Source organism: Mesoplodon mirus (genome assembly GCF_964341445.2).
Source record: "Mesoplodon mirus genome assembly, chromosome: 16".
NCBI classification, from domain to species: domain Eukaryota; kingdom Metazoa; phylum Chordata; class Mammalia; order Artiodactyla; family Ziphiidae; genus Mesoplodon; species Mesoplodon mirus.
The window spans coordinates 76,163,916-76,187,648 of record NC_138992.1 but is presented as its reverse complement, the minus strand read 5'-3'; the positions used below and the strand labels follow the sequence as shown (position 1 = coordinate 76,187,648).

The 23,733-nt window shown below is 44.2% G+C and overlaps 1 protein-coding gene across 14 annotated transcripts in view; it reads right to left on the bottom strand.

Moving 5' to 3' along the window:
- The window catches only part of PCMTD1 (protein-L-isoaspartate (D-aspartate) O-methyltransferase domain containing 1), a 61,954-nt gene extending 39,976 nt beyond the window's left edge, over positions 1-21,978 (bottom strand). For 2 of the 14 annotated variants that reach the window (XM_082601637.1, XM_082601640.1), the window contains exon 1: positions 19,988-20,231. Coding sequence is in view for 2 of the 14 variants with exons in the window: in XM_082601639.1 (XP_082457765.1) it covers positions 21,673-21,935 (263 nt within the window). In the remaining 12 variants the exon portion in view is untranslated. The other 12 variants (XM_082601643.1, XM_082601649.1, XM_082601646.1 and 9 more) reach the window with 12 other exon arrangements.
- Positions 21,979-23,733: the final 1,755 nt, after the last annotated feature.

Here is a 23,733-nt window from a genome sequence, read left to right as displayed (position 1 = left end):
ACCTTTGAAGAGTCACTGTTATTATTTACTTTCTAAGCATCAATATTCTTATTTTTTTAACACAATGTTGGTATTATACTGTATATATTATTTCAGACTTTCACTTAATATGTCTTAAGCATTTATTCATGCCATCAAAAATTCTTCCAAAATCCAGGGGCGTGATATTCCATCAGACAGATGCACCAAGTAACCAATCCCCTGACTACTGGACCATGAGATTTTAAATTGATTATAATCAATGTACATATGAGGAGTTTGCAAGTTACATCTGTAGTGAATATTTTGATAATTCAACAATCATCTCCTAACTTGAAATACAGTTCATTTTTTATGAGTAAGGCAAACAATAATAATCTCCTAACTTGAAATACAGTTCATTTTTTATGAGTAAAGCAAACAGTATTAAAAAAGCCATTACAGCATTAGGTCATGGAATGTGTTTGCCAGTTGTTAATTCTGAGATAATTCCATCTCGATCATGGAAAAGTGCCAAACACAAGTCAAGAGACCAAGGTCTAGCCTTGATCCCATTGATAACTTTGCTGTATGGCTCTGGGCAACCCTCCAGAACATCACTTCCTCACCTGTGAAATGAAGAGGCTAATTCTCTGATTCCTAAGGTTCCCAAGGGCTCTGATTTCTCTGCTATTTTGGCATCAGTTAAACCTGCATTGAATACAACTGAGTTTTAGTTATCTAGGAATGAGTGTCTGTGCCTCAGCATTTCTGTTACTTCAATCACAATTTTTTCTGCCCCACTCCTGCCATTTTCTGTAACATAGAAGAAAAAAAAAATTTAGGGGTGTTCAAGTCCTGCATAAACAATAAAAGCAAAATAAGGATTCTGAGAGAAAGAAGAAAGGGTAAAGGTAGAAAAGGACAAAGTGTCAGAATAAAGGACTGAACAGCTTAAGCAGTTATGTCCCAGAAGGAAGCTGTGAACAGCTTTGTGAACAAGCTAAGAACAGTTTTCACTCCTGAGGGTGGAGGAGCAAAGGGCACATTCACATAAGCTCACCTGACATGATTTCCAAGTGCTCCAAAAGCTGCTTGCCATGCTTTCAAAATTAGGTCTGTGACTTTAATGTACCTGGCTGTGGGAAAGAACTACTGGCAGCCCCATTCAACATCACGGTGTCTTTCAGGCAGCTTAGGGATGTTTTATGGAAGGTTAAAGCCAAGTCAAAGGAGGCAGGAAGCAAGCCGGTGGCAGACAGACGCCACGGGGGCAGGAAGAGAACAGGCGGAAGGCTGACCCCTCCCCTGCCTTCCTGGCACGGGTGGCCAGCAGTCACTCCCTGTGCTCCTGTCCCCGCAGAGGTGGGGACGCAGCCCACCCAGATTTCGGGGAAGGAGACTGTTGACCCAAACAAAGGAGAACACACTACAGGAGGGCACGAACATAGGCTCCTTCTTCCTCAAGCCCTCAAGGATCTTGCCATGGGAGTCATGGACCAAGACGGCTCTGAGTACAGAGAGAACCGCACGGGAACCTTTCTCAATGACAGACAGACATGAGGAAACATAGAGACTTATGAAAGGACGAAAAAGAAAAAATAGGATGAGCCAAGGTTCGCTACTCCATGCCAAAAGCTGCTGAGAACATCTGATTAACTCCACATCCAAAGATAATGCAAAGCTTGCCCTGGTTTCAGTACTAATAACACACACATGCAATTCCCTATGCACCTCTACCTACCAGGCACTGGAGTCTTTCTTCAGCATCCCTACGAAGAAGCACTAACCTTATCTTACTGATGAGAACAAAGTTCAAAGACCACGAGACAAGCTCACAGCTGGCAGGGGTGAGCCACAACGCAAATGCGGTCTGTCAAGCCATGGACCCCCCTGAAACACAACAGCTGGCCCAGAGGCTCCTGACCTCTCACTCAGAAGAGCCTTTCATTCTCTTAGCTGAAAAGATGTTCAGTTCAGATCTCCTTCCTTCTCCTCAACCTCTCACAGTTCCTTTTTTCCCCTCCCTTTTGTACTCTTGGTTCCAAAGACAGACGAATGGATTAGAAGAGAGGTCCCCAACCTTTTGGCCACCAGGGACCAGTTTTGTGGAAGACAATTTTTCCACGGATGGGGGCGGGGGCGCGAGCGGTGGGCAGCGGCAGGCAAAGGCTGGCTCGGTCACCCGCCTCTCACCTCCTGCTGCGCGGCCCGGCTCCGAACGGGTCTGCGGCCCGGGGGCTGGGGACCCCTGGATTCGAGGGAAATGAAGCATCTGATGTCATTTACTGACTGTACAGCCTCGGGTAAACTGTTTAACCTGTGATCTTCAGTTTCCCTATCAATATAATGGGAAAAATAATAATCACATCATCAATTTGTGAAGAGTAAAGAGTGCGTTACATATAAAGCTCCTAATAATACACAAATCCAGTAAATACTTCACTTTCTTTCACTTCTATGACACAGTGCACATTCCAAACTTTCATTTTTCAATCCAGAAGACCAAAGAGGGAACACAAAGAAGGACCAGTTCTGGAATCTGGCGCAGTTATCACCTAGCGAGTGGCCTGTGTGAGACACGATTCTAGAGGGAGAGTGTGAACCCTGCAGCTGCCGCGCCAGGAAGAAAGGCAAACTGATAAGCCACTGTCTCCTCACCAGCCCTTCAGTTCACTGCCACAGACAGTCTGAAGAAACGAAAGAAAATCTGTTCAAGTGTCCACACTAGACACTCTGACATTCGGCAAGTGCTAAGAGGCCTAGATGCACAGATGCGGACTTCTCAGTTACCTTCTCAACCCCACGACTCCAGAGCTGCTCCCGCTGCCTTGCCCCACAGCGCCCCTCATTCTTCTAATTCTCCCCTCCTCCCCACCTGGGACAGTGGACAACTGCATGAACTCACAGATGTACAGAGAAGCAGTAGGTGGTGGCTCGCTGAAGAGGTCAAGGTACAGGACATGAGGGGATAAAGAAATACACATTTTTTTAAAAGAAGAGATATGAAGCAACTCAATCTGAAATTTTTTTATTTTGAAAATTACAGAACTTTATATAGCTCCAGAAGTCTCTCCTCTCCTCTTACTCAAAGATCTGAATCTACGGCCTTGTCAAACCTCTACCACTGCCGCGCAAGCACGTGGTCACTGAGCACAGCCCTAATCGTAGACCACAAACACCCTCACTATACACGTGTCTGTGACCTAACAAAACCAATCCTCGGGGAATAAACTCATCAGGTTTGAGGATATTTACTTAACATCTTTCAATTTTTCAAGAAGTATTAAGAAGTGCTATACTACAATCCTTAACACTTAAAAACAATCCTCATAGGAGCCACAGCCTGCAAGTTGTTTACCTCCTCTAACTCGGGAAAAGCCTGAACCAGAACACTGAAATGGCAGCTGTGCTGTCCGCTTTCAGTCCGTTAAGTGACCATGTTCTTAGGATATAGTGAGATGGATGGGGAAACATGAGAGAAAAGCATACGCATTTTCAGCTCCTCTTGGGTCATGCTTTCAAAGTGGGGCTTATTGGAAAAATTATGAATTCACACAGGACAATATTCAAATAAAAATAAAAGAATACTCCAAAGCAAAACTACATGGCTTGGAAACTACTCATCAGTTCAGATGATTTGTATCTGTTCCCTTCCTCTAATTTGTTCCGATATTTCGTTATAAAATAAACCAGAAGATGAGCTCACGCCAAAGATGTTCTTTCTATGTATTAACGTACTGTGTAATGCAAAGACTGGCCTTGTCACACAGTATGATTTTGAGCAAGTGGTTATTTTTCCTGGTTTTGGTTTTTTCAACTGGGACACAGTCATGACATCAAATTATTTTGATGGCACCTTTAAAAACTTTCAAAAAGTCTAAGTAAATGCTTTAGTAAGCAAAGATAAAGAATGTAAGTAGGTTAACTACAGTTTTCCAGTATTATAAAATGGCTTTTTTTTTAACATCTTTATTGGAGTATAATTGCTCTACAATGGTGTGTTAGTTTCTGCTGTATAACAAAGTGAATTAGCTATACGTATACATATATCCCCATATCTCCTCCCTCTTGCGTCTCTCTCCCACCCTCCCTATCCCAGCCCTCTAGGTGGTCACAAAGCACCGAGCTGATCTCCCTGTGCTATACGGCTGCTTCCCATTAGCTATCTATTTTACGTTTGGTAGTGTATACATGTCCATGCCTCTCTCTCACTTTGTCACAGCTTACCCTTCCCCTTCCCCATATCCTCAAGTCCATTCTCTAGTAGGTCTGTGTCTTTATTCCCGTCTTGCCCCTAGGTTCTTCATGACCTTTTTTTTTTTCTTCCTTAGATTCCATATATATGTGTTAGCATACGGTATTTGTTTTTCTCTTTCTGACCTACTTCACTCCGTATGACAGACTCTAGGTCCATCCACCTCACTACAAATAACTCAATTTCATTTCATTTTTATGGCTGAGTAATATTCCATTGTATATATGTGCCACATCTTCTTTATCCATTCATCTGTCGATGGACACTTCCATGTCCTGGCTATTGTAAATAGAGCTGCAATGAACATCGTGGTACATGACTCTTTGAATTATGGTTTTCTCAGGGTATATGCCCGGTAGTGGAATTGCTGGGTCGTATGGTAGTTCTATAAAATGGCATCTTTCTGAAGTCCATGATGGTCACTTTATCTACAGACAGACACTAGTAAAAGCTGCATAAAACAAAAACACCTTGTTATATTTCAGTACCAACTCACATAATAGCATAATTACCTTAGGGTATTTCAGGACAGGTGGTATTACCTGCACCATATGAATGAAGAAAACCAACTGAGAAAGAGTAAATTGTTCTAATTTCCTAAATACAGAGATATTTCAGCCTTATTCATAGATCTTATGTCATGCACTACTACTAATATTCACATTGTCAGAAATAAAATGACTAGAAATGCAGGTCTGAGACCCTTGAGAAATGCAAACACACACACACACCACATTGATACTATAGCTTCATTTCATTTATGGGGACAAATAGTTCTATCCTTATTTTTACTCACAACCCAGAGAAAGTTTAAGAAGTTCTGAGAAATGAACTGTCATCCTAAGATGATCGTAACAATGCTATGTGGGCTCTGAAGTAAGTGCTAAGAGCTTCACCTTAAGTTCAAATGATTAATTTGTCATCCGTGGTTCCTTTAGTTAATAAATCTCATTTTGAGTAAACTGTCCAAACTAAGCAATCAAAATGCCTGCAAAAGCTTTTAAAACTATAGCTCAGTACCTCCCTCCAGCCTGCACTCAACACTTCTTCACCACGGATCCAGCAAGATGAGCACGACACAGGCACGCTGAGGAAAGAACGCCCAAGGATGGCTCCAGCGCACACAGACAGTCTCTGCTCAAGGAACTCAGTCTCTTAAATAGTTAGCATATTTTCAGAAAAAATGTTGAAAAATTACTTTTAACTTGGCTAAAACGAATTCACAGAACTAAAGATCTCTAGTAATGTAAGAAACCGTTTCATTTTAAAATGAAATTAGACTGGTCTTCAAACTATAAACAGTAGTCAAAATGGGTGAGTAAAATCATGTTTATTAATAGCGTATTTAAAACACTAAATGTTCCCTCAACAAAAAGTTACTCAAAGCAACTAGTATTACCTTACGTTTGGATATTTTAATTTTTAAGTGTTTTGCACAAAAAGACTTTACTTGATGATTTCCTCATTTAATAAACAAAAACTGATAACCTAGTCTCAGGAACTCTGATAGGCACAGAGGTTACGGTGCTGAGCCACAACCCTCCGCAATGTGAAATTCTGGTCAGAATTCAACAGGAGCCACATCAACAGGAATATAACTTAATTTCACTTTACTCTTTGCTACCCTTACAAGGATCATTTGTAGAATGAGTATTAGTATATCAAATCGTAACTTCGCATCAAGTTGTATGTTCATTATGAGTCATATTCTAACAGAAAGTGCTCTTTTAAAATAAAAATTATACTTAAATAAAGGCTCATAGGATACTGTGTGGGTTCTGGGTCGGAACCCTAATTGTACAGCTTCCCAGCTATGCAGCCTCAGGAAACATAATCCATCTCTCTAGGCCTCAGTTACTACATGGTAAACCCAATATTAATAATAATAACTACCTCAGGATCAGTGAGAAATATATGGGATAATCTACGTAAACTGCCTGTGACAGTCCATAACACACACCATGTGCTCAACGGCTGTTTTTATGATTTAATACAGACCTACTTAGTCCTCTCACAAAAGAACATGTTTCCATTTCAAGAAACATTCATCAAATGTATAGAAATCTAGCAATAAGATATAATAAAGATACATAAAATACTGCGGATGTTAGGTGCCAATTGTCAATGAGATCTCAATAACCCTATGGTGTTTCTGAGGGAAACCAAAGCATGGAAAGACCGGGGCAGGACTGCGAGGATATACCTTGTGAGCTGGATGGAACTGGAATCAATGTAAACTCATGATACGCGTTTAAAATATATACATATAAAATATACATGTGTGTGTATACATCTACATGTATATATACACACACATATAAAAATAAGAAGCTAGAGAAAACACATATACATACATAGTCTTCCGTGTTCAAGAAGACCTAGAAGATTGATAGCGACTGCTTTTCACTCTTGTTGCAAAAGGTGCGGAAGACGCTGTGCATCTCTACCTCGCGCTCCGCTCTCCTATCTGTGCACGCTGATCTCCCCATCCGCACACTGAGGACCCTGAGGTGTCCACTCCCCCAGCGTCAGTGGGGACTCTGGCACCTCAGCTGCAGGTTCTCTGCCGCCAGCTCTCACCATCATCCTGGGCACCTTCAACAAGTGCTCGAGCACCAGAACTCCGACAACGGCAACTGTCTCACCTCTGAGGACCTGCCCACCCACGGCCCCTCGGAATCCCTACTTCCTTCTCCAAGCGCATCTCACATCTCATTTGCTGATCCTTCTCCCACTACACTGAATCTTCAGTGTCTCCAGTCCTTGAGCTAACTTTTTCTATAAAAGGTCAGAGAGCAAGTATTTTAGGATTTGCAAGCCATAGTTTCCATCACAACTTCTGAACTGTGTGCTTCTAGAGCAAAAGCAGCTACAAACAACTTATAAATCAAACAGTGTGGCTATGTCCCAGAAATTTTATTTATGGACCCTTGAAACCTGAATTACATAGAATTTTCACATCATGAAACAGTACTCTTCTTTTAGTATTTTTCCAACCATCTGAAAATGTAAACACCCTTCTTAGTTTGTAGGCTACACAGAAACAGACAGCGGGCCCAGCGTAAGCCACGGGTCACAACTTGCTAACGCCCACCAGCACCACTTTCTTCCCAGACCGAACAGGCCCCACAAACAAGGCTTCACCCCCTTGCCCTGCCCCTCCTCCTGTCCCTCTCGGCCCCTCGCGCGGACTTTCCACCTCACTCCTCCTGCGGGCTCCTGACCTTGGACAGCCCAGCCATGGCTCGGCGGGCTCCCACAGAGCAAGAGGGTTCCCGGCACCTGGCTCCCTCAGCGGCCGCCCTGGCCACTTTGCGGAAAGCAGCCTCTGGTGAAACACCTCTCTAGCATTTTTGCCTCATACCCCAGAGAGCAGATTTCTGGAAAATTCCATCAAGGAGGCACCAGAGCAACTTCTCTGACATCCAATGAGCCACACACCCTCCCAACAAGGCCTGGATCTCAGCGCCAGGCGGGCCTCTTCCTGGAGCGCTCAATCCCAGCCCCAGGAGTAGTGGCTGCTCCTTATACCATTTCTATATTCTTTAGGGCTCTCTTTACTTACTAGCCAATCCCATTACAGCTAACAATTCTTCACATTAAACTTTCCCTGTTCAAAGTACCGTGTGGTTTTCCTTTCCTGTACAAACTAGACTCATACAAACCTGAAAACCAGAAAGACTACATTCAGGTCCATCAGAGAACGAAAGACAGTCAGGCAGTAAAATGAACTGAGGACACACGAGACCCTGATACTCGCCAGCCAAAACACCCACAGTCCCACGGATCTGACGGGAGTTGCTATATCCTGCAATGACCCCCGCTTTTTTTAAAACTTCTAAGTATGTGACTGTGTTTTATCTTAGTTTCTTCGCAAAATGTTAAACACTTGTCACCAGCTTCTCTGTGCTAGGAGAGCTGTCCACCATGATCACAGAGGAAAGTTAGACGGCCAACAGCAACTAGGAGTCTGAGGGCAGCAGGCGCCAATTCTGCCATCTTAAAGCTCTTGCTCAGGGGGACTTTCCTGGTGGAGCCATGGCTAAGAATCCGCCTGTCAATGCAGGGGACACGGGTTTGAGCCCTGGTCCGGGAAGATCCCACAGGCCGCGGAGCAACGAAGCCCGTGTACCACAACTACCGAGCCTGCGTTCTAGAGCCCGCGAGCCACAACTACTGAAGCCCGCACGCGTAGAGCCCGTGCTCCGCAAAAAGAGAAGCCCCCGCTCGCCGCAACTAGAGAAAGCCCACGCGCAGCAACGAAGACCCAACGCAGCCAAAAATTAATTAATTAATTAATTAATTAATTAAAGTTCCTTCTCAGGAGCTGCATCACTGGGTCACACTCTTAGACAGAAGGATGCCTGGTAGCCTCAGCCACTGGGCGTCAGCTTAAACATGAGCTTGTTAACTGAAACACAACATCTTTCTGGCTCCCTTGCTTCCCCTGTATAGACTTCAATAATTATTAGCACACCTGGGAAAGGACAGAATAAAACCAATGAAGCACTCATTAAATTTCAGGTAGACATGGTAGGCAGAGGCTAAAAATAGAGACCCACACGGAACGAAGGGACAGGGAGACGGCAAAGCCAAATTCTTGAACCGAGTGCCAGGGCGAAGCAATGGTAAAGGTTACCTTTTCTTGCCGGTGGCATTTCAAAAGGAAAGGAGACCAGACCATCAAAAAACATTTATTGGAAAATGCAGTCCCAGAGCTGTAGGAACACGGAGGGAAAACGAGATATACAAACAGGCCCTAAAAAATTCAATGCATTTGTTGTATTACTCATTTAGCAGAAAATAATTTTGGAAGAGAGCAACAGTAAAAAACGCTAAATAAGCCATATAAACGTTGCTGCTGCCCTAAAAATGTGACACACTGAACACCAGAGAACAGCAGGAATAGCCAGAAAGACAACCTTATGTTTCTACAGAGCATTTGGTTTTATTTTAATGCGTGTCGTGTGGGGAGGTATGTGTGTTCTGGAAGAACAAAAATATTTTCAAAAATAATAATCTCTAATAATTTACCTTATCCAACTACCTTACTGTCATTTTTCCATTTTTTACAGCAGGGGAGCCTAGGGTAGAAATTTACTTATGTCTATTTACAGTGAATGCAGAGGGATAGTCTTTCTTTCCTACTGAGAACAAAGAGTATATACAACTTCTTCAAATATAAGACTCTTTCCCCCAAACTGGAAGGATTCCATGTAGCAAATTCACAAGGACCCCAGCTTCCATCTGCCAGAAAAGCAACTTAAATAGCTGTTAATTTTGCCCATGCCTTCCTCCAGCATACTGCCTCAGGATTTTGAGGGCAGGTATGTATTTCTCCTTTCTCCTGCTCTGCTGATTCAAAGTCACCCTCCTCTTCAGTACAAATTTTCCAGTGCATTTAATAAATTACTAGATTAATTTCACAGGACCGGGGGTCCCCACCATCACTTCAAACACAATACACCCAAAGCCTTCTACACAGCCCTCACCCTGCAGGGCAGCTACTTGCTTCAATTACTCCCACCGCTCTCAGTGAAAATTCCATTCTATCACCATCCTTATCAATTTTAGCTAGATTACAACAACTAACTTCAAGATGGTTTTCATACTTGCGGTTCTCCCAACTTCAACAGCATCTGTATACCATTCTGATTCACCTACCCAATACACCACTTCTGTCATTAAAAAAAAGGACGAAGCTCCAAAAACTCAGAGGTATCTCCAGGATGCTGCAAAAATGAGAGAAAATCCCACCTGGTAGGGCTCAAGACCACCCCCATTTAAAAACAGCAGTAGGACTTCCCTGTTGGCACAGTGGCTAAGAATCCGCCTGTCAATGCAGTGGACACGGGTTCGAGCCCTGGTCCGTGAAGGTCCCACATGCCGTGGAGCAAATAAGCCCATGCGTCACAAATACTGAGCCTGCGCTCTAGAGCCCATGAGCCACAACTACTGAGCCCACGTGCCACAACTACTGAAGCCCACACGCCTAGAGCCAAAAAGTAGCCCCCGCTCTCTGCAACTGGAGAAAGCCCGAGCGCAGCAATGAAGCCAAAAATAAATAAATAAATTAAAATGACACTAATATAAATGCTCTAAATCAAGCCTTTAAAAAAATTTTTTTTAATAAAAATAAACACAGCAGTACTAGTTTTTTTATCAGCTTTGTGAATGTCATCTAAATATTTTGTTGGGGGAAGGGGTTGCTTCGCAATCATTTCACTAAGGAATCAAATGATCACAATGTGTTATTACCTGTATACATTTTCTATCACTGCCTTAACAAATTACCGCAACTGAAACTGCCTAAAACCACACAGGTTCATTATATTACAGTCCTGGAGGTCAGACTCTAAAACAGGTCTCACTGGGCTAAGATCAGGGTGCAGGGAGGGCTGCATTCCTTTCTGGAGGCTCTAAGAGGGGGGGTTACTCTTGCATTTTCAAAAGTCTAGGGTCCGTCTGCTTTCTTCGGCTTATGACCCTTTTCTCCATCTTCAGCCACACCAGGCTGAGTCCTCAGTCTGCCTCTTTCTTCCACTTTTAAGGAACCCTGTGATCACACTGGGCCCATCAGGGTGATACAGGACACTCTCCCTATCAAAGTCAGCTAATTAGCAACCTGAATTCCCCCGAGCCATGAGGGGTAACACACTGACAGGGTCCAGGAATTAAAGCATGAACACCCTGGGGAAGGGAGCATTATCTGTCTATCACACTGCCCAAAGTCTACAGCCAAATGCTGCTCCACAGGGAATTAAATCTGTACACTTGGGGACTGAATCCATTCTACTCACCTAAGATACAGGAAACAAAATAAGAGATCACAAGGATAATCCGCGGCAAGAGATACGCTCCTATTCCTTTGACGAAACGTGGAATTCACTTTCTCTCACAGATAAGGCGGTCACATGAAGACAACCCGAAGTCCCCTGAAACAACAGTAACTAGACTGCAGATGACTACACAGGGACTTTAAAGATGACCCTGAACTTCAATTTGAAGGACTAACTGGAAACACTGCAACAAATAAAACCATCCATTTTTTGGTTTGGTTATTCTTAAGGCATGTAACCATTTTTTCTTATAAATGAAAATGTATGCCCAGTCCTAACCCTTGAGCAGTATCACAAAAAAAAACTTGAGCATTCCTAACATGCTACACCACTGGGAGAAATTGTGCCTAGGCTTAAAACCACTTAGGGCTCAAACCTGCTCAATTCCTGCCCTTACTTTTAGGACAGTGGGAAGCCACTGCACAGATTCATTCTGAGGGCTGACAAAAATTCAGTTCGGCGTGAGCTAAGACCCCGTACGTGAGAGCTGGCAGCTTTTCTCAGCTGCTGGTACTTGTCAGGATTTTTGCAGCAGATTCAAAAGTGCTCAAACTTTACAGGCTGGCCTCAAGAGGGAGCAGCCTTTTAAAAACAGACTGCCCTACAGGTGGTGCTTTGCATGTCATCGCTAAAAACAAAGGGAAGACGGGCGAGCCTAATGGGCTCCCCAGCGGCCGCATCCCAGCTCCCTGGCTCCTCCTGACCCCCCACACGACACTGACGTGAGGCTGCTCCCGAGGCTGGCCTCTCGTTTACACGGACACTACTGCTGTGCACGCCCCTGCTCTGCCGAGGGACGGCGGATCCCGTGGTCTTTGAAAAGCAGTGTGTGACTCATAAAGCATTACTTCCTTTATCATTAGTGCGACTGTCATTAGCTGAGCATTTACTGCATATAAAGCTTTGCCATTTTAAGTCATTTAATCTTAAAACTGCGTGTAATAGCATTACTTCCAAGGAAAGGGATTGCCTAACTTCCTTGGAAGGCAGAATGGGCTTTGAGTTCCAGGTCTATTCTCACACCAAGCCCTCTGTCCTTAAAGACTGCAGATCATTTCACAGCAAAGAAAGCAGATTCAGCAGATTCAGGAAAAGGAACTAACTCTGAATCTCAGTTCATGCATCTATAAAATGAGACTAATGATACTCACCACACAAGACACTCTTTGACAAGGCTGTTGTAAAGATTAAATGAAGGGAAAGTCATACAAAAGTGTGAAAATGTTAAAGCACCAAGATATTAGCATCTCGTACTGCACCGTTCCAGGGAGCATCCGTCACACACACAGGAGACTTCCTGAGGCAGCGCAGGGAATGGCAATCACACTGTGTCTGTGTGAATGGGGCCTCCTGGAGCCGTGCGCCGCGGATGTCCATGCACACGTGCATATGCAGGTGCGGCCCCAAATACATACAGGATGCACTATCTAGGCACAATAAAACCAGGGATTATTAAACAGCGACAACTGAACAAGTCCTTAACAAGAAACAGAAAGCTTACAAAAAGCTTTTTTGCCATAAACAATAAGGTGGCTCAACTAGTTTAAGACCATGGTGATCTCTCCCTTTCCATCAGAACCAAACCAATTTCAGGAACAGTTACAATATAGATATTTATATAAATCACTGCAGAAAAGCCTAAATCTTTCTTTTGCCATTTCTAATTTCTCTGGTTCATAAAAGAATAAAGGTTCAAAATCACTCTATTTGCAGGAAAAAAGTCAAGTCCATTAAACCATTAAAATGGTTTAGAAGTATTTGAAGTGAGTCTTTCACAATGGTATTTACAATACATGTTAAATCACTACAGACCACTGCCAGGCTTTTTCTTAAAACTAAAACTGTAGTAACTACCTTCATGTGTTCCAAAATCTGCTCTTATATTTGATTATCAAGGTGACCATGAATTTAAAAATCCACTCTAGTCATCAAGGGACTACAATGCAGGGAGCTTCCCTGGTGGCGCAGTGGTTAAGAATCCACCTGCCAATGCAGGGGACACGGGTTTGAGCTCTGGTCCAGGAAGATGCCACATGCTGCAGAGCAACTGAACCCGTGAGCCACGACTACTGAGCCTGCGCTCTAGAGCCTGCGAGCCACAACTACTGAGCCCCTGTGCTGCAACTACCGAAGCCGGCAAACCTAGAGCCCGTGTGCCACAGCCAGAGAAGCCACCGTAATGAAAAGCCCGTGCACCGCAACGAAGAGTAGCCCCCGCTCGCTGCAACTAAAGAAAAGCCCGCGTGCAGCAACGAAGACCTAATGCAGCCAAAAATTAATTAATTAATTAATTAACTAACTTGTAAAAAGAGACTACAATGCAAACAGGAGACTAAGAGTACCAGGACTCACAGGGGTCACAGGGATAAAATACACCGTCCTTTGAAATACTGTCAAACAAAGAAAGGTTCATTTTGTGTTTGTTTTTGAACTATGGCATTTCTAAATATTTCTTTCTAATAAACTTAAGACCCAGTATCTTAAAGACAGATTACAAAAATACAATGATACACAATCAGAATAAAAGCTCTGAATTATGAAACCAGGAACAGCAATAGAGGTGGATACTAACCCACCTACTGACACATGGGGGGCTCCCATCACCAACAGCTACACCACTCAGCACTTGGCCGTTCGTGTGCACAAACCACCTGACATGCTAAGTTGAGGCCCTACCACAGCCTTGGTTACCTGGCAAAGCATCCAGGTCAGAGAAAATTCAAGCACTCACATTTTCCATGCTTCTATCACCAAATGTATCTGCCTTATACGGCAGCAGGATTTATAAAGCTGGGCTTTTCTAGTTGGTGTTCTCCTTAACATAGAAATCTCTCAGAATTAACTAGAGGACACACACCCCGGGTGATGACATTCCCGACAATCTGTTGCTTTTTAATCCATATTTTCTAGTCTTTCTACAAGGAATTCTTACCGCTATAATATGTGGCAGAACATGGGGATGAACAAAGACAAATGACCTTTTTACCTATTATTTCTACGATGGCCAGGAAAGTGTGTATAAGTGACCAAAAGAGAATCATACGCGTTCAGAAATGAGTCAGTGCAAACGAACCCTTGTTACAAAAACCTGAGCCATGTGGACCCAGGCAGCAGATATAGTACCAGCATAAAGAGAAATGCCATAGCTACCAAACACCTAAAAAACTAATTTTTTGATGCCTATCAGAAAAACACTCAAATCCCATATTTAGGACAGAATGATTGAAAAATAACAAAGAAAAGATAACTCATCCTGTTCAGTAAGCCGCATCTACTATGGTTAAAAAACAAACAAACGAAAGAAGGCACAGCTTGGGAAACCTTAAATGACTCGTTAGGAGTAACCTGATAGACCAGCGACACAACTTCAGCAGCTGTTACACTTGTATACAATGACAGTCTGTATTTATAGCTCCCTTGGTCAGAAGGAATCAAAGAGCATTCACTATTCACCTGACATCCCATCATCACCTTATTCACTTGTCATGACATTCAATTCTGACTTTTCGTTACTCTTACCATGACTTGTTATTCAATAGGATTCTGACTGACATTTTTAAGATACATGAATGTTATTTCTGTTTATACATAAAGTCTGAAAGGATTCACACCGCACTGTTAGAAAGCCATTATTACCCAAGCAACCCACAAGGAACAGATGTGGATGGCAGAGGTTTGCTGAAGGAGGAATTTGTTAAACTTCATTTATTTCAGTAGTTTAAATCTTACGCCTGATCATACAATAATACTACAGTAAAAAATTTAATGACCTCATAAAATATATTGTGTTGCTGGCCATGACATTTCCTTCTAGATGACACCCAGGGATCTTCGTTCATTCCCTTAACAGATTTCCTACGTTAAATATACTGATACAGGCCACAGTCCCAGAGACGAGTTTCCAAATATCAAGAACCCTTTCCCAGCACAGAACTTCTAACCGCAGACAGAGGTGGCCTCGCGCGGAGCGGACACTGGCTCTGGAAGCTGCGGCCAATCACCACTGCCATTCCTACTCTTCCTGCCCACAGTCGCCAGGGGCTCCAGCAAGCACCTTCACATGGCCCCATCCTTCTCTCACAAGTAATCATCAGGCCTGAAAAGGAAGCCATTTCATTCCCCAAGAAACATCCATTTCAGTTTTCAATTTTTATTTTTCCCTAGAGAGAAAGATCTACTTTTTATTTCTCTTCCTTCAAACGGGTGCCTCAATGGGTATAACAGTAGAAAACTGAAAACAATCTAAATGTCCATCAGTAGGGAATAAGGTTAAATAAATGATAATATATACAATCTATATATGTAGCAATATATAGCAGATACTTTGAGGCTGCAAAAAGGTTTTTTTAAAGAATGAAGAAATTCTTTACTGTTGTGGAATATTAGAGATACACTGAGTGAAAAATGCAAGTGAAACTGTTTGCAATGAACCTCATCCTAACTGGAAAGAAAAAGAGTATTTATTCAAATTTACTCCTATACAAACAGTTTCTTTTGTATCATTCCAGAGATAAGTGGCTACCTCCCAGCGGGGAAAAGGGCAGGCTGAGGAGTCATCTTCAGGCTAGAAACTTCTCACAGCACTTAAACCTTGAACCATGTGACTGCAGTATCTATTTTCAAAATCTTTCATTTTAAACTTGCTTAAAACTTTTATCTTTAGAGAAGTATTTGTGATTACTTTAATCCTTTATGAAGTCGAGAGCAGGAAGACTGACTAATTAGTCTGAGAATCAATCTCACTCTTTTATAATCATGCATTTAGTATTCCAAAAAGAAACCCCAAATGTGTCCCCCTATCACCATCACCAAGATATCCTACATTCTCAGCTCCTAACAGAAAAGATTATATTTTTATATGATAAAGCAGAAACTAATTACTTAATATAATACTCGTATTACTTACACTGTAATACAAGATGCAGAGGCAGATATAAGAGAAATATAAAATTTTAACCTTTGCATGGTAACCATTAACCTTGACAGATTCAACATAATCTGAAATTTCACATGAACTCTTCAGGAAGCAGACTGATGTATAATCTGTGTGAGGGCATTTCAGCTGACCAAAAAGTTGGAGCTTCCTGGTGTCACAAAAAAGGAATAAATGACACTGCAGGATAGGCCCGTATCTACATAAGCACAGAGAAAGGTGTGAGGCCAGAAAGCTTATGAGAACATTGTAGTTCATTTGACAATATGTCTAATTCAACAGCATCGAAAAGAATTCAAATGTCAAACCATTAATTTTAAGAATTTATATACATATATTATACATATGTACAATTGTCAATAACTCAGACACGTGCATACAAAAACAAAACAAAACTGAATTTTTAAGAAAAAACAACTTATCATAAGTACCTAGAAATGAATCTGAAAATTGAACTCATTTGATAGCCTACAACAAGAAAATCTGGTTTTGTCACATACACAAAATTAAAAACTCCAATAAACTATTGGGTGTCATCTACCAACTAAAGTCAAATACTGCTTAAATTGCCATTAACAGGGCAGGTGACCAGAGATCATTTTCATATTCATTCACACCAATCTCCTGAGCGTCCACAACACACGGTTTCCGTTTTTGAGCATTTCTAAATCCAATTACAACTGTCAGAGTACTCAAAAACAAATTCAGAGTAGAAAGTTCTCATCACAAGGTTAAGCAACTATATGAATGAGAGGAGACCTAACTCGCAGACAGGGAAGAGGAGCCCTAGCGAAATACAGCGCATCAGCAAGCCTTCCGCAAGGAGGGCCTCGAAGAGCAGAGACAGGAAAGGGAGGAAACTCCGAAAGAAAATGCATAAGAAACCAGAAGTTTGAATAAAACAAGGAACAAATTTAAGAAGGAGCGCCGGGGCCATGTAATGCAGTTTTGAAAAGGCAAAGGTGAAGAACAAGGACTGTATTCCAGAGTCGATCAGCAGCCACGCGGTGCGAGCACAGAGGTCAAGAACACAAAATTGGAAGCCATGCTTGGGATTCCAACACCAGTTCACCTGCCTACTAGCAACTCCTTCAGGCTCATGAACTCTCAATTTCTTCCTCTGTAAAGTGGCCTAACAGTACCTACAACATAAAACTATTACGAGGACCAAATGGGACAAAGCACCCAGCACAGTGGCTGTCAGAAGAAACACTCCATAAGTTTTGGGGGTTTGTTTTGTTCGCAAGCAGGGGGAAGAAAATGATCAGGGCTGCATTTAGTACAATTAATTTGATAGCAGCAAACATGATGGGATGGTAAAACCTAGAGATTAGGGATGTCTCCTGTTAATGGCAAAGGGATTAAAATTACTTAACTGCTGGGAAAATGGAAAAGAGGCAGGAGAATCAGGAACCCCATGCAATAAAATGACAAATCATTTATAAGAAGGGGGAAAGAGAAGAATCAAAGGTGTCCTTTGATTTTGAGTCTAGATGACTAAGGAAATGTGAGGATCATTAATACAAACAAGTAAATGAAGGAAAAAGAATTAAATTTGCAAGGAAAACACTTCAATTCTGAATCTATTTGATTCAAGATAACAAAATGACAGCCACTTTAAAGAGTTTGTCAAGGAAAGCAACAAAAGGCAGGTCTGAAGCTCTGGAAAGAAAATGAAGCTGGTGATGCAAACTGGGACCTCAGCAAAGAGGGAATGAACAGGGGGATCCGGGGGCCTGAGGTGGCCAGAAAGGAGAAAACACAGCCCCAAAAAAGGGAGACGAGAACTCTATCTCAGGTAACACCTGTACGTAAGTCCAAGGTGCTGGCCTGCAGCAGGAACGGGGAAGACAAGGGCCTCACGACACTTCACAGTCCACAGCTCTCAGATGCTCACTGCACTTGAGGTTATACACTGAACTGACTTACTGCACTGTGGTTATTACAGGTTTACAAGAGCCCACACGTTACTGCAAAGTGTTAATTATTCCAACTCAACCCCCAGCAGGACACAGCTACCACAGGATAATAATCGTAATTAGACTTTCTTTCAGTATCTCAAAGAACTGTAACTTTTAAGTGCTTATCTCCCTTGACTTCCAACCACAGAGCTGACTCTGAGGACTCCCCTTTCCCTCTGTTACTCGGAGGGCCAACGCTCAGATTATCTCCCCTCTCTTTTGGCCTCTCTTGCATCTTAACTACTTTCTCCCTAAAAACAGAGCTATCAGGGAACAGGTCCTTTAGGCAATTCCACAAGAGTTCTTTCATACTTAGCTTTTAAATCTCATCTAGATTTTAAACTCTAGATCATAGCTGACGCCTTTGTTACCATTCATAGGCCCTAAATAGTTTATTGACGGCTACTCATGAATGTATGCCGCCCCAAAAGGATTTTTTGGCTAAACTGGAAAACTCTGTATTTCTCCCCGTCAGCCATAAGATCTCTCTTATTAATTTTTGAGACTATGCACACACAGAACTGGATTCCCCATCCTCCAACAGCTGGAAGTCCTAACGTATTCTAAAGACATCTTGCTGGTGCTGAATTGTTTTTTTGTATCCCACAACTATAAAACCCACTCACATCCAGTGTAAGTTGTCCAAGAGACAAGTGATGGCAGATATGCCATTTAAATGTGAATCTAATTACCATCCTTAACAAATGCCCAGAAAAAAAGCTCAAATATTTTCCTATACGTGGGTTTCTTCTCAAATACATATTACAACTGATCATACTTTAACTTCAGTACGTGCCATATTTCTTCAAACCACACAGCTGTCACATCTGCTGGAAAACCAAAACAGATCAATAACCATAACATTATGACATATACTCTATTAAACTGCCTGTCATGATGCAGTTTTAGGAGACCAAAATAAATAAGCAAATTTTAATCTTTTTAGGACCCTCTTTGTATTGTTTTCATCATATTAGTTTACAAAGAGTGTAATGGGGTTCATAAAAATAATACTAAGTGAAATGAGACTAGTCTATAAGGAATAAAAGCATCTGTAAGAGCTACAATTCACTATGACATCCAAATTTAGCATGGCATCAAATGGAGTGACTGAAAACTAAAGTAACACAATCCCCCATCTTCTTGCTTAATGGCATCACCTCAAGGAATTCAATATTTTAATAATACACCATCAGAAACCTCATCTAAAAGATATCATTAGAGGGACTTCTCTGGTGGCACAGTGGTTAAGAATCCACCTGCCAATGCAGGGGACACGGGTTCGAACCCTGGTCCGGGAACATCCCACATGCCACGGAGCAACTAAGCCCACAAGCCACAACTACTGAGCCCACGTGCCACAACTACTGAGCCCGTGTGCCTAGAGCCCGTGCTCTGCAGCAAGAGAAGCCACTGCAATGAAAAGCCCGTGCACCGCAACGAAGAGTAGCCCCCGCTCACCCCAACTAGAGAAAGCCTGCGCGCAGCAACAAAGACCCAAAGCAGCCAAAAATAAAAATAAATTAATAAAAATAAATAAATAGATATTGTTAGAGTTTCACACTAAGTATCCTTTAGATTATTTTCCAATACATACAATTATATTTATGTCTCTACTTTGTAAGGAACGTTTCCAAGCCAAAAAAGAGAAGGAAACTCTAAGATCAGTAATTTTGTAAGGTAATTTTCATTAGTGGGGGCAGCACAGTAGAGCAAAAAACAGGTTCTTGGAAGCATGTCTGAAGCATGAAGCATGCCTGAGTCTAACGCAGTCAGCACCACTAAAAAGGCAGTGGGGTCTTCACCAGTTTAATCTCTCAGAGCCTCTGTTTAAAAATTCAGAGAATGGAGAGACTGCCACCTATGTTGTGAGAAATACATAAGAAAGAGCATTCTATTACCAGCAAGGATAACTAAAAAGGCCACGGATGTTTTTGATTCCTTCTAAACACAGTTTCCCAAACAATAAAATGCTACACAACTGGGCCTCAGATTTCAGGCTATACATGTTGAGAACCAGATGGTTCTCTGTGATTACCTTACTCAGTTGTTTTCCCTGGAAGCCAGCACGAAGATGAACGCACAGCACATTTTTAATAGATACAAGGCGGTGATTAGATCAACAAAGCCTCCAGTTCTTCTGCACGCAGAAATATCAAGTGCAGTAGAGAGTCCCTAGTTTCCCGTCCTCTTGAATAGTAAGCAGCTGCTATCAGCCCTCCACTTCACAGCTTACTCCCTATGGTTTACCTGCCTGAGACACAAACTTGTGGGCCACTGGCCTCCTACCTTTACCTCTTCGTCACACAGGGACCAGTTCACATTTGAGGGACTGAATCTGTTTTCAACTGAGCATATGGAATTCAAGTTTACTCTGAAAAATGCACTTAAGGAAACAAAAAATGAAGTATTTTAGTAACCTGCTTTATGAAGTCACCCAGGCCTCCTGTAAGCTATCATTAAGCTCTGTGTAAACATATTACTCAACTTCCTAATATGTAAGTATCCCCAACTGGCAGACATTCTTAAAGTTCTACCACATTATGTTTCAAAACATTAGTTTGTAGACCTTATTAAAAGCTAACTAAAAGCTAAAAGATTACAGAACTATGGACGACAATGTTCATCGATTAAAAGAATAGAGCTCTGTAGGTTTTTAAAAGAATGAGATACGTCATAAAATGGAGAAACAACCATGAGTAGAACTGGCCAATAAGAACTACATACTATATATGATCCCACTTTTGTTTTTTGTTTTTGTTTTATTGAAGTATAGTCGATTTACAGTAATGTGACAACTGTGGTTTTAAACCGTATTTATTACACGCACAGACAAATCCTTAATGGCTAAACACCACACTCTCAGACTGGTTCCCCTGGGCAGTAAGCTGGGGCGGGGGGCGGGGGGGTGGAGACGGGTGGGAGGCCGGCGCGGCGGGAGGACAAACTTCGGCACTGTGCGGCTGCGCTGTGCTTCCTTAAAGAGCACACAGTACTTCTGCAACATTGATACATAACAAACTGCGAGCAAAAACTATCGGGAAGACCGTACTTCCTCCTCCGTACCCAAAGGATGCCAATGTGTAATTTAAAAAACACAGTTGGGATCTCTAAATTTTAAGAGGACAGATGGAAACCCAGTTCTGGAAGTGGGGAACAAACAAACAAAAAAATAATTGGATTCGCAAAATTTCTCCCCGTGTGGTTCCACGCCGGGGTCCCCTCTACTCCCGCGGTGGACGAGCCCGCACTCTACAGCAGTAACCGCCCAACCGAGACCCGAAAACGAGAAAAGGCGGCGCCGTTCCAGCCCCCGAGACCCCGTCCAGCTGCAGCGCCGAGGCCGCGCGAGGCGCCGCGGGCAGGTCCGCCTCCTCCGAAGCCGACAACAACAAAGTCGCGGCGGCGGGGCCCGGGCCCGGCCCCCGGCCCTTCCGCCTCCTTGGACGCCGCGGCCCGCAGCCTCCCCTCAGCCCCCAGGCCCCCTCGAACCCTCAGCCGCCGACCCCGACCCCCGGCCCCTCGGCCCTTCCGACCTCCCGGCCCCAGGCCCGCCTCCACCCCCGGGCCCAGCCTCCCCCCGCCCCCTCGGCCGCCCAGGCCCGACCTCCCTCCCTCCCGGCCCCCGACCACCCCCTGACTCCCCTCAATCCCTAGGCCCCCTTCGGCCCTTCCGGCCCCTTGGCCCCCGACCCCGACCCCAGCCCGAGGCGACTGCCTTACCTGTGGCGAGGCGGTCGGTGGGCCCGCCGCAGCGGGCGCAGGTGAGGCGCTGGGACTCGGCGGGCTCCGCGGCAGCCGGCGCCGCCGCCAAAACAACACGTCCACCGCCGCCGCCGGGGGTAGGGGCGGGGCCCGGAACGCTGGTTGGGGAAGCCCGAGCGCCGCGGCCTCCGAGCCGGCGGGGACCGGGCATGCGCGGACGGCAGCGGGCGTGAGGGCCGCCGCGAGGACGCTGAAATCAACAAGGCCCGGGGACGCCCCATCCGACTCCGCCCCTCGGCTCGCCCCGCCCCTAGCCCAAACCACGCGAGGTCTCGATGGGGCCCGAAGTCACGGAGGCAGAGAGAGATCCCGCGAGAGCAGCCGCCGCCGCCGCCGCCGCCGCCTCCGCCGCCGCCGCCTCCGCCGCCCTCCCCACCGCTTCCCCGCGTGGGTTGGCTGTTTCCGGAGCTGGGGTCGGTCGTTGAGCTGGTGCTGCTCCGCGGTGCCTGGCGGCGTGTGGGCGCTTGTCCATCCGTCAAGGCGGGCGGCTTCCACCCCCTCGGGCGGCGCCGGGAGAGGAGGCGGGGCCGAGGGCTGCCCGGCGGGAGGGCTCTGACCGCGGCTGCCGGCCTTGCAGACGTGCGGACCGTGTCCGCGGGCTGCCTCCGCGGGTGAACAGTTAGAGCTCCCTGAATGCCGTGCTGCTTCCCACCGTGGCTGTCTGTGTGCAAAAGCGGTTAAATCAGATACTGTTGGCGGAAGCCCTGCAAGCGAGGTTAGAGCAGAGGTCCTTAGGGAGGAGCTCGCAGACGGAGCAGAGTTGCTAAGAGCTGGTCGGCGTTCTGTTCAGCAACTGTGTTTGCAGTGAATGGAGTGTGAATGCGGGTCCGGCGGCCGCTCCGCTCCTCCTGCAGTCTTTCTGTCTGCGGTGCCCTTGACCCCTGCATTCCTGGTCCCGGGCCCTAACTGTATACTCACTGTGATGGGGTCACGGAACAGTCTTAAAGGGTTCGCTTTCTGAAATTCCCAAGCAGGAATTTCTGCACTCGAAAGTCTCCTACTATAAGCTAAATAAGTAAAAATGATCAAGTTAGGAAAATAGCTGAAATCATGAACCACCTGCCACGGCATTTTCCCTCTTTTCTCCCCTTCATTTCTTTATGCATTTTCTTTACTTTCCCCATTCTGCAATAGGAATTTCTCAGAGTTCTAGACTTTTTTTTTCTTCTTCCGCAACTGCATTAAACTCGACCACATGTCATTTTTAGTAAGACGACCAGTAAGGATGTAGTTAGCAAACAGGACCAAGTGCTGTTCTTGTGGGTAAGTGATTCAACAGCAAATCGGCTGACAGCTCAGTGTCTTCCTGGGGTTCTCCACCTTCAGACCATTTCTGATTACTGCCTGCATTTAGTACTTCTCGTGCATAATTTACTTCTGGTGAGTGTGTGCCTTCCTACTGATGTGTAATCCACAAAGTCTGGGTGCAGGCCCGTGGTGTTCCCTGCTGCTCTCCAGCACCCAGTACAGGGTCTCCTGCAAGACTGGTCCTCTGTAGTTGTTGAATGGCTGATATAATTTTAAATGATACCATCATCCAGAATTATTTAGAGATTTGTTTGGACTTTGATTGATCTAGATGCCCACAAGACAATTTATTCCTAGAGCTCTTGGTCCAGTGTTGCAGCGAGTGTGGTCCTGGCAACAGGAAATTAACACTTGCTGCAGTAACTTAATTCTTCACACCAGGTCGCTTCAGTTTTAATATTAAGCAGGAAATAGCCAGAGTGCACACCTCATGAATACAGAATCCTGTGTAGGCAGGAGCCTTGTAGTATCGGAAATGCTCTGTTATTTGCACGCAGAAGGCTGTCGACTGAAAAAAAAAACGCACAAAGTGAGAGTTGTGAGTTAAGTTTTATTTGGGGGAAGATCAAGACTATAGCCCGGGAGACAGCTTTTCAGATAGCTCTGAGAAACTTCCCCGAAGAGGTAGGGGACGGTCAGCGCTCTACAGGATTTTAGTGAAGGGGGCGCACACACGTTTTGGCAGAGGCTGGCTGCTAGTCACGAGGAGCA